The following is a 12,500-nucleotide window of genomic DNA, read 5'->3' as shown; positions in this document are numbered from 1 at the left end:
TTTTTTCAGTTTTTTTTCCGTGTCCTCTCGTTTTACCGTTGTCCCACACTAACAGGTTGTTCCTGTCTATAACTTCCATTCCTTTCATTATTCTGTAGATAGTCAGCAAATCTCCTCTTTCTCTTCTTTGTTCCAGAGTTGGTAGGTTCAGTTTGGATAGTCTTTGCTCATATGTTAGTTCGGCGAGAGTCGGTGCTAGTTTGGTTGTCGCTCTTTGTAATCTTTCCAGTTTCTTAATATTCTTTTTGGTACTGGGTGTCCAAAGTGATGCTGCGTACTCAAGTTTTGGTCTTATTAGAGTAGTTAGTATTTTCTTTATCATTTCTTCATCCATATAAGTAAATGCCACTTTGATTGACCTCAATAAATTGTAGGTTTCTCCGAATATTTTATTTATATGCCTATCAGGTTTCATGTCCTTTCCAATCATCACTCCAAGATCTTTCTCAGAGTTTGCTTTTTTTTATTTTTTCTCCAATTCTGTAATCTATTGATATTCTGTTTTTACTCTTTCCAAATTCTATTATACTGCATTTCTTTATATTAAATTTCACTTCCCACTTTTGAGTCCAATTCCATATCGTGTCCAGATCTTGTTGCAATGAGTTGCAGTCCTCTTCCGTTTTTACCTTCTTAAGTAATTTTGCATCATCTGCAAAAAAATTCATATAGCACTCCACACCTTCATTCATGTCATTAATGTATACGGCGAACATGATCGGGGCCAGTACCGATCCTTGCGGGACACCGCTTTTTACTTCTTCCCAGTTGAAGAATTTTTCTCTAATTACAACTGTCATTTTCCTCCCAATCAGGAAGTCTTTCATCCATTCCAATAATTTTTCTCTGATGCCACCCTTTGATTCTATCTTATTTGTTAATTTCCTATGGGGTACCTTACCGAATGCCTTTTGCAGGTCCAGAAAAGCACAGTCCGCCCATCCATCTCTTTCTTGTATTATGTCTACTAATCTTGAGTAAAAGCAGATCAGATTTGTTGTACATGATCTCCCTTGTCTGAATCCAAATTGATTTGGGTTCAGTATAGATTTTTCTTCCAGGTATTTAACCAATCTGTTTTTGACAACTCTTTCACAAATTTTTGCTATTGTGCTTGTTAGTGAGACCGGTCTGTAGTTAGATGGATCTTCTTTATCACCTCCCTTATAAATTGGTACAATGTTTGCCTTTTTCCAGTCCAATGGTACTTTTCCTTCTTTAAGTGAGGACTTAATTATATTATATATATTGTCAGTTAATTCTTCCATACATTCCTTTAGTATCCAGTTTGCAATTCCGTCTGGGCCATATGATTTTCTGACATCAAGGGTATTAATTTGATCACTGATTTCTTTTTGTGTTACGTTTATTTCTTTAATTGCTGGGGATAATTTTCTCTATCTACACTGTTAGGCGAGTTTCCTATTGTGAATACTGATCTGAAGTGGTTGTTCATAATTTCAGCCATTTCCAGTTCTTCTGTATATTCCTTTTTATCTTGGTGCAGTTTTTCTATTTCTTGTTTGTTTTTCAGTTTTCCATTTACATATTTGTAAGATAGTTTGGGTTCTTCCTTACATTTGTCTATTATCTTTTTTCATAATTCCTCTTTACATCTCTGCGTACTTTTACATATTCGTTTCTTAGTTTGATGTACGTTTGCCATTTGCTTTGTTTCTTATCTCTTTTCCACTTTTTCCAAGCTTTGTCTCTTTTTTCCTTAGCTTCACTACATCTTTTGTTGTACCAGCTCTTTATGTATGCCTTTTCCATTTTTTGTTGTGGTACATATTTGTTCACTCCTTCATTATAAATTTCTTTTAATATGTTCCATTTTTCTTCTATCCCTGTATCTTCGTTTTGGAATTTATCATTTTTTCTTTGGTCCATTTGTTCTTTCAATTCCATTTCTATTAGTACGTGGTCACTTTTTCCTATCGGAGATTTATAATCAATTTTTTCAATAATCTCAGGTTCTGTCGTAAGTATTAAGTCCAATTTTGAGGGTTCTTCATTTACTCTGTATCTGGTATTTTCTTTAATCCACTGGGTCATTGTGTATTCAATGGTCAAGTCAAGGAGTACATTGCCCCAGTGTTTCTCTCCCCCCTTCACTGTCATTTCTTCCCAGCATATTTCTTTTCAATTAAAGTCACCCATAATTACTGTATTTCCTCCATGTTTCAGTGTTTCGATCAATTCATCTTTTGTATCTTCTAGTAACCCGGAATGATCCCTTTCTGTCCAGGCTTGTGTTTTAGGAGGTACATATACCACTGCAAATTTTCTTTTCTTCATTTGTTTACCTTCGACTTGTACTATAATTGATTCTATATTGTTTTTTCCTTCAGTTATTTTAGTTACAATCAAATCTTTCTTGGTCAATATTAGAACTCCTCCGCCCTGTTTGTTCTTTCTATTCTTTGTCCAAAAGTTGTATACACCTTGCCCCACAGTGTGGGGTGTTAGGGTGTACTTTAATTTGGTTTCTACAATTCCCATTATGTCTGGTTCTTCTAAGACTAGATAATCGTTTAATTCGTTTATTCCTGAGAATATTCCATCTATATTTGTATAAGCTATTTTTAGTTTCTTTTCTCCTCCTCCCCTTCTGTCTTCTTTGTTTCCATTTTCCCTATATATCTTTTTCTCAGCCTCATGTCTATCACTCTCCAAAAAAAACTCCTCCTTTTCTTTTTCAGTTCTATTCTCATTCTTTTCATTCACCTCATTCCTAAGTTCTTATTCTTTCTCTTTTTCTGCCTCACTCATTTCTTTTTTTTTATCCATATATTTTTGTACTGTTCGCTATTTGCTAATCTTATTGTTCTAGATAATATTTATTCTGCGCTTGATTGCGATCTAAGTTTAACTTATAGTGGTCTATACTGTTTATCTTTAGAGTACCTGCCCATTCTATAGGTTTCCTCGATTTCTCGATCCCAGCCTAACTCATCTGTTTGTAACTCTTTTAGTATTTCTTTGGTAATCTCTTTTTCTTCCTTTTCCCTCTGATATCTTGGCCATAGATTACTATACACCTTTTCTATCCACTGTGTCTCTAACTAGGTTACTTTTCTCTTTAATAATCTGAATTACAGTTTCTTTGGTATTATCTTTTATTTGTTGTTCCATTATTTTCTTTAGGGATATTTCTTGACTTTCCTATTCAATTTTCTACTGTTTTTTTTTTTTTTTTTTTTTCCTGTAGGTCATTCTCCTTGATTTTTTCTTTCACCTTTTCAGTCACTTCCTTCATTTGACTTTTAATTTCTCGTTTCAGAGCCTCGTTCCTACTATTATCCTCACTTTTCAGCCTCTCATTATCACCCTTAAGCTGTTTTAATTCCCTTTTCAACTCGTCTATCTCCCTATTGTTCTCTTTGTTAGCTTTTCTTAGGTTTGATACTTCATGGTACATTATCTTGTATTCGCTTTTAAGCTCTAATAATTCATCTACGATGTCATTTAAATCTCTATTCCTCATTATATTCCTGTATCTGGGTTCTCTATCCATCTCTACTCTAAGTAATCCATTGCCTTCTCTTTCAAAACCGGAAAGTCTACTTACGTCCAACCTTTGGTATTCTCTAGGTGTTGATGCGAAGCATGATTCTTTTCTTGTGTGTGTGTGTGTGTGTGTGTGTGTGTGTGTGTGTGTGTGTGTGTGTGTGTGTGTGTGTGTGTGTGTGTGTGTGTGTGTGTGTGTGTGTGTGTGTGTGTGTGTGTGTGTGTGTGTTTGTGTGTGTGTGTGTGTGTGTGTGTGTATGTGTATGCGTGTGTGCGTGTCTGTGTGTGTGTGTGTGTGTGTGCGTGTGTGTGTGTGTGTGTGTGTGTGTGTGTGTGTGTGTGTGTGTGTGTGTGTGTGTGTGTGTGTGTGTGTGTGTGTGTGTGTGTGTGTGTGTGTGTGTGTGTGTGTGGTATGAATGTGGTGAATGTTGTGCTGATAGGGGTGCATAGTTGGCACCCCCAGCACGGTGTTAAAGTCCACGGTGTAGGAAGGAAGGCGAGGGTGTGTGCGCGCCAATGAGTATGTTGAACGAGAAGGTGGAAGTTTAACATTAATAGTATTAGAATTAGCGGAGCTAGTGGTTTTAGGTAAGGTGGGTTGTAGAGTGAGAGAAGTAAGTGCGTCGGGGGATTGAAACGTGAAAGAGAAACAACCGAAGAACCAGGAAATCACAGAAATTAGGTGAGATACAAGTCTTACAAGCTATCAAAGGCGCTAGAGATGCCCGAGGCGACGAGCACAAAGGAACCATTCAAGATGAACAATATCCCCTTAAAGCCATTTGATGGCAATGAAGACGTCACCGGGTGGCTCAAAGAGGCAGAATTGGTGGCAAAATTAACCGGAGTCACGGACGTCTCGAGTTATATTGCCCTTAACCTGGAAGGCGACACATTGGTCATCTACCTAGAAATGGAAGGTAGTAATCAAGCAGATGCAGAAAAAGTGAAAAAAAGACTGCAAGAGGCTTTCGCCGAGAGTCCGTTCGAATCGTTTAATCGGCTGCAAAGAATGCGCTGGACTGGCAAACAGGTCAACATTTTTGCCAACAAAATTAGGAGATTTAGCGGGACTGTCGACATTCGAAGGCGAAGGCTTGGAGCAACTCGTTAGAATGGTGTTTGTGAATGGATTTCCAGATCGCGTATCTGCTGGACTACAGGAAGTAAATAATGCCGTGTTGGCGAGTATGGGCGTGTTGATAGTCCGTGCTAGGCTTCTCACAAGGACACAGAAGTATGGGCTTTTAGCCACCATGATGACAGAAAAACCGCAAGGCCCTACGCGAAACCCAGGGCCGAAATGCCAGCTCGATGACTCATATGGGAGCAGGGGAGAGCCGGCGGAGTGAAGCCCTCTACCACACAATGGAAGATGGAAAACACGGGGGGTTCAGGGGTGACCACAGCGGGTGATGAATGAGATATTTCTGGAACGGGGTCCAGTGGATGAAGTTCTGATGGATATGAGCACCGCGTTTCGGTCAGGAGCGCTGAAAGAAATGCTGGATAAGTGGAGCACGAGACGTTTCTTTAAGGCTGCTTACCGGCCGAGTGGAAATGGAATAGTAGAACGACACTATCGTACAATTAAGTCCATCCCCGAGAGGGCACTAATACCATCCATAGAGGTAGTCTTCTGGTATAATATGTCCCCTAGGTCAGGCCAAGACGAAGACTCGGTTCCATAGAGAGCCTTATTTGAATATGATTAACGACATCTCCGAGTAGGGCCGGTGCTACCAGCCAATACTGAAGAAGTCCCTGCCACATTATCGGGTGGGGGGGTGGGGGTATTGATGAAGCCAAAGGATGGTAAGTGCACGTCACAGTGGATGAGGGAGTGCCGCGACATATCTTGGACCTTCGTCGTGTTGTGGGTGACGGAGAAAATAAGGAAGAGAGTCACGACGCGGTATTAAATGGGGGAGCGACGCCCTGAGGACCGAAGGGCGACAGGCATCCTCCAAGATGGCTACAGGACTACTAAGTAGAAAGTGGCGGAGATGAAGAAGACGAAGAATAGGTTGATCTCGAGATCAAGGGTGCGTGTAGTATGAATGTGGTGAATGTGGTGGAGATAGGGGTGTACAGTTGACACCCCCGGCACGGGGTCAAAGGTCACGGTGTAGGAAGGAAGGCAAAGGGCGCACGAGGGTGTGTGCGCGCCAATGCGTATGTGGAACAAGAAGATGCAAGTATAACCTTGATAGGATTGAAATTAGTGGAGCTAGTGGTTTTAGGTAAGGTGGATTGTAGAATGAGAAAAGTAAGTGCGTCGGGGGATTTAAATGTGAAACAGAAACAATCGAAGAACCAGGAAATCACAGAAATTAGGTAAGTGAGCTACAAGTCTTACAATATATATGTGTATATATATATATATATATATATATATATATATATTATATATATATATATATATATATATATTTCATATATATATTTATATTCATATATATACACATTCTGTCCTGGACATGGCATGAAACTGCATCCAATGATGAGGCCGTAGATTGGGAGATATACGGTTTTGGAGAGTGAAGCTGCTCCTTAGCCTCTGTAAATTATCAGCTAGCCCTTTGGGTAAGATATGTAGAAATGAAGGGAAATATCCATGAGGACTTTCTAGGATTTGAGGAGGCAACTGATGGAATCGACAAAGCAATAGCCGAGCTAATTGTTTCCAAATTTAAGAAATATGGTTTGGATCTTAGCCTTCTGACAGGTCAGGCGTACGATGGATGTGCAGCAATGAAGGGAGATACAAATGGTGCTCAAGCACAAATTAGGCAAATCTACAAAGCGGCAATTTTCACCCACTGCAACAGTCATATCTTCAGTCTGGTAGTGTGTCAAGCTGCAAAGGTGCAAGATGTCAGTAACTGTGTGGGAACAGTTAAGGAAATCACGATCTTCATGCAGCCAGTGCCAAGAGAATGAAACATTTTACACCAAAGTGTTTGAACAGAAGTAGTCTTCTGTATATGGGTGTCTCACAAGACGTTATTATCTCTTTGTGAACCCAGATGGTCCGAACGCCACGACAGTATTATTCGTTTCAAGGAATTCTATCAATTAATTGTGAACACTTTGGAAGAAATATATGACTGGAAAGATCACACAGCATAACCAAAGGCTTCACAAATGCTAGCTACCATGACAGCACATCGATTTGCAGTGGCTCTCTGTGTATGTGAGCGCTTTGCTAAGCTATTACTGATAATATCAGTTTTGCTCCAAAATCCCAAACTCGGCATACTCCAACGTGCTGAAGAAGGGAATATCCTCCTGGAGACGCTTACATCCATCCGAGCTGTGCTGAGGAGGACTTCCATATAATTTTCGTGGAAGCTGAAAATCTGTTGGGTGAACAAATACCAGTACCACGGCAGTGTACAAAGCAAACCAAGAGGTCAAATCTAGAAATACACGGACCTGAATCCTACTTTAGAATTTCAGTTTTCTTGCCATGCTTGGATAACCTGCTACAAGTATGAAAATGATTCAGCACTCACACCCAGACTGCTTATTCCAAAATACGTTAGCAAAACCACATTTGATCAGGTGAAGGAAACTGCTGAGTTCTATAAAGAAGATCTGCCTGGAACGCGGGCAGACCTGCATGGGGAAATTGAAAAATGGTGCCATAAATGGAACACAGAAAGTGTGAGTTACAGGAGTAATGAGAGAATCCCAGCAACATGCTCAGAACTCCTGGCACTCGAGAGCCTTGATATGTTTTATCCCAACATCTTCCAGCTTATTAAGATTCGCTGTACTCTTCCAGTCACATCAGCATCAGCTGAACGTAGTTTCAGCTGCCCGCGAAAATTAAAAACATACCTCAGGTCAACAATACACGAAGAAAGATTGTCGGGTCTGGCACTTATGAATATTCACAGGGATGAGGTGCCCAATGAAGATGAAATAATTGCTGAATTAGCTTCAGAAACTCGCGTTAGGAAAATGTGCATCAAACTTTAACAGGCAGTGGCATGCTGGCATCGATATAATTCTAAGTAAACGTTAAATTATATTTTTGCTCTTGAAATGTTTTATATTACTGATGTATTACATTAACATTCCAGTCCGATACAAATGTTTCTAGTTTATTTGCAATTCCACTTACTAGTAGTTAAGTATTTTTTAGATAAAAAAGGTGTAACTATTATTTTCGTTACACGATATTTACTACAAGTATACTAAACAAAATAAATTTGTCGCACGTATTAACCCATTCAACTCCGATGACAAGATGTCTTGTCATTTGGTCAAATAAAACAAAAAATCATAATAAAACAACAAAATGTTTGATGATCAAACAGCACCAGAAAAATATGACGTCATCAGTCCTCCTTCGAGGAGGACTGATGACGTCATATTTTTCTGGTGCTGTTTGATCATCAAACATTTTGTTGTTTTATTATGATTTTTTGTTTTATTTGACCAAATGACAAGACATCTTGTCATCGGAGTTGAATGGGTTAAGACACAATCATAACTGTACTTTCTAATTATATTCTGGTTAGTATTCAGTAATTTTATTCCACTTTGTTTTTTTATATAACCAGATCAAATTAATACTATTTTATCTTGTAATAAATTATATCATTAATGCAGTCACTATAATAACCATGACAAAATGATTTGCAATCATACACGAGGTTTTGTTTACATAAATAAAACATTCCACTGTCTATTTCAATTGCATTAGGTTTTTCCTCGCCTCAAATTTCATTGTCATGCCCCCCCCCCGAAAAAATTCCTGGATGCGCCCCTGTGTATATGTTTATGTATATGTACATGTACGCGCATATGTACATTTATATATATATGTGTGTATATATATATATATATGTATATATATGTAAATGTATATATATATATATATATATATATATATATATATATATATATATATATATATATATATATATATATGCGTCAACAAAATAAGGCCCTGAGAGAAACCCGAGAAAAACTTGATCGGTAAGAATATTTCGGTATATTCAACAGAATATGCCTTCAAGAAAAGCTGCTACCCAATTACACAGATACGTATACATAAACATATGCATGACAAAGATAAATCCTATTACCCCGTCTCTTTTGATTATACACACACACACACACACACACACACACACACATATATATATATATATATATATATATATATATACATATATATACATACATATATACATACACCAAAGGCTTTTTCCCCCTACACGGGGGTAGCCAAAAAGAAAAAGGCATGGAAACCACTCCCACCCATTCCATTTCCTATATATTCCACTCCCCTCCACCCTCCTCCCTCCCTCTTATCTTGGCACCTCCTGGATGACGGGTCATCCCTGCATCCTGTCCACTACCCTGGGTCAGAAGCAGTGTCGCAAGACGCAGCACATCCACAGCAAGGCCGCTTCATAAATTCGGCGACCCCCCTCTCCGTCCCCTCATGCAGAAAAGGAGAAGACGTGGAGAAATCCCTTCGGGCTGCGTCAATTTTTTTTCTCATACATACTTCCTCACCCCCCATCCCCCACCCACTCCCACTCATGCATCACAGCATCATCTATACACAACCCCTCTCCATTCACCCCGATCTTCTGTCCTCTCCCGTCCTACCTCAACAGACATTCCTCTCTTTTGTAATGCCCCTTTCACACCATCCATCCATCTCATCCTATGACGCCCCCCCATATTCACTCCTTCCACCTCCGCCTTCCACAATTCTTTTACTAATCTTTCTTCACTCATTCTTTCCATGTGTCCAAACCATCCTAATACTCTTTCATCAACCCTATCTCCCAGTTCCCTTTCCACCCCTGTTCCCCTCCTCACCGCCTCATTTCAAACTCTATCCAGCCTAGTAACCCCTATCATACTTCTCAGACATTTCATCTCAAACACATTCAAACTCCTTCTCTCTTCCTCTCTTGTGTTCCATGTTTCTGCCCCATACAATGCTGTTGGCACAATCACTCCTTCATATAACCTCCTCTTACCATCCATTCCCAGATGTCTATTTCTCATTACACTCTTCAATCCACCAAGGCATTTACTCGCTTCTCTCAATCTACATTCTACCTCCACCCCCACCCCTCCCTTTCCTGCCACATTCGCACCCAAGTATCTAAAACTATCCACTTCCTCCAGTCTTTCACCCTTAATGCTCACTTCCAGCCTGCTGTCACTCTCTCCCCTTGTACATCTCATCACCTTACTTTTACTCACATTTATCTTCAGCTTCCTTCTTTCACACACCTCAAACTCTGTCATTAGCTTCCTCAATCCCTCCTCTGATCCTGCTACAAGAGCAGTGTCGTCAGCAAACAACAACTGGTTCACCTCCCACTTTTCTCCATTTTCTTTAATCATCTCCAGCCCCTGATCCACTACCCTTGCATTCACCTCTCGCACCACCCCATCCATGTAAAGATTGAACAGCCAGGGCGATATAACACATCCCTGACGAAGTCCCACCTTTACCTCAAATCATTCACTCTCTCAATTTCTAATTCTAACACAAGCTCTAATACTCTCGTAAAAACTCTTGACTGCTCTTAACAGCTTTCCTCCTATCCCATATATCTGCAGTACCTCCCACAATGCCTTCCTGTCTACCCTGTCGTATGCCTTTTCCAGATCCATAAAAGTAAAAAAAAAACACCCTTACCTTTTCCTATAGCTTTCTTACATATCTGTCTTACCACAAAAATCTGATCTACATAACCCCTACCTGTCCTAAACCCACACTGTTCCTCACCAATTACTCCCTCTGTTCCTCTCCTAATCCTCTCAATCAAGACCCTCCCATATATATATATATATATATATATATATATATATATATATATATATATATATATTATATATATATATATATATATATATATATTATATATACATGAGCTTTTTTTTTCTAAGAATCTTTAGGTATAGAGAGGCTAAAGCAGCAAGAAGGGGGCTTCACATCGCAAGTCCTCGGTGCTGACAGTATTCCTCAATATTGTAAACGAAAGGTTTTATATTAAAGGCCAATCAATTAAGGGACGTCACTGCAGTAAGGTAGGATTGGTTAGGACTACCACCAAGAGAAAGGAATTTTATGCTTTTCACGGTCCTCCTCGAACTTACCATTGCATACGTTTTTAGAAGTATACGTATATGCTCTTGAATGTATATACTTTATGTGCGTACGTGCGTCCGTACATGTGTATGTATGTGTGTGCGTGTGTGCGTGTGTGCGTGTGTGCGTGTGTGTGTGTGTGTGTGTGTGTGTGTGTGTGTGTGTGTGTGTGTGTGTGTGTGTGTGTGTGTGTGTGTGTGTGTGTGTGTGTGTGTGTGTGTGTGTGTGTGTGTGCGTGTGTGAGTACACATATGTGTGTGCGTGCATGCACGTATGTGTGTATGCATGTGTGCGTGTAAATGTAAGTGTGGATGCATTCGTGCATGTATGTATATGTGTGTGCCGGCGTGTGTATATGTGTATACGTGCGTGCGTGTTTGCATCTATAGTTGTATGTGTGTGTGCGTGTCTGTGTGCTCGTGTGTGCGTGTGTGTGTTTGGACGTCCATGAAAATGACCGAGCGTATACCACATCCCAAACCAAGTAGATTTAGACACCTTATACATACCTTGTGCGATGGGCAATGTAACCGAAGTCAGATTTTTGTCCCGGTCATAAAGAGTGATCTTCAGGTGTTCCTTCGCCTTTCCCACGGCGTTGACGTGGTACAGACAGACGTTGGTGGATTGTCCCGATGTCCATGTTCGAGGAGCGGTTATGATGTAGCTCCTGAAACGCGGAAAGAATTGGAAAACGAGAATTAAAGGCGAGGTCAGAATATTGTTTTTAGCAGCTTTTTCTTCTTTTTACCAACTGAGACCTTTCGACCCCATCTGAACGTTAACACATTCCACTTTGAGATATTGAATTCTATTTGCCATTTTACCGAGCATACAATTCATTCTTTAAGATCCTGCTGCAGTATCCCAGCATCTTCCCTCGATTTTAACGGCGGCTTATCTTAGTGTTACCAGCAAACTTACCAACATCACTGATAGTCCCATAGCCTAAGTTGTTTATATACATAATGAATGATTAGGGATCCAAAACCGAAGCCTGGGGAACTCCACCAGTAACATTGCCCCATTTGGATTTTGCACCGTTAATGGTGACCCGCTGTATTCTGTCACTATTCTATGCTCTACTCCATTCAAAAACTTTTCCTCCTATACCATGGGCCTTAGTTTTATTTAGTACAAGTAGTCTCTGGTGGGGCACTTTGTCGAACGCTTTGCTAAAGTCGAGGTATACTGTATGACATCTTAAATATCATTGTTATCTTCGACCTTGTAGACAGTGTAAAAGAATAAAAGATTCGTTACACAAGACCTACCCTAGGTGAACACATGCCGTGATTCACGAATCAGATTATGCCTAGCTAATTGTTTCCTAATACTATCTGGTATCAATGATTCCTGCATTTTACCTATAACCAGCTTTGTGTTCATATTCGTAGTGAAGGTACGAGCGAAGAAAGGAAGAGATGTCAGGAAGCAGATCTACGCCGGGAAAAATGGGCACCGTTCCACACTGTGCCCTTCGGGCAAGGGCAGGCAAGAGGTGCCGCTGCATCCTGCTGCAAGGCAGTTATGCAACTCTTCGTGCACGAAATAGAGAAGGAGTCATGGCCAACGCGTCATATCGTCCTCTTCTACCGGGTGGCCCCGTATGGGATATTGACGACTTCAGTCTTATGCATTCACTGCTTCCATTGTTGGAGGGGAGACCTTTAGTGACACCCTTACGTATCAGAATTAAACAGCATTCTTTTGAGATGGGAAACTATTCTTCACCCAAAGAAAATCATCACTATTAACTATGATGATCAAACAATTTTACTACTCCCTTTACCACATCTACTACTCTTTTCGTTACCAGTTGCTGGCAAGGAAAATTTTTTTTTTATTAAGT

The 12,500-nt window shown here is 40.0% G+C and overlaps 1 protein-coding gene across 5 annotated transcripts in view; it reads right to left on the bottom strand.

Annotated features, from left to right (window-relative positions):
- Positions 1–12,500, bottom strand: part of LOC143041100 (alpha-1-inhibitor 3-like) — a 163,424-nt gene that overhangs the window by 59,834 nt on the left and 91,090 nt on the right. For 2 of the 5 annotated variants that reach the window (XM_076212833.1, XM_076212850.1), the window contains exon 2: positions 11,158–11,318. The exons of the other annotated variants lie outside the window; for them this stretch is intronic. In XM_076212833.1, the coding sequence (XP_076068948.1) occupies positions 11,158–11,318 (161 nt within the window). The remainder of the gene's footprint in view (positions 1–11,157; positions 11,319–12,500) is intronic. 5 annotated transcript variants of the gene reach the window in all.

Source organism: Oratosquilla oratoria, chromosome 2 (assembly GCF_046742065.1).
Source record: "Oratosquilla oratoria isolate Oo_2021 chromosome 2, ASM4674206v1, whole genome shotgun sequence".
Taxonomy (NCBI): Eukaryota; Metazoa; Arthropoda; class Malacostraca; order Stomatopoda; family Squillidae; genus Oratosquilla; species Oratosquilla oratoria.
Note: the sequence above shows the minus strand (reverse complement) of the source record. Positions and strands in the feature narration are given on the sequence as shown.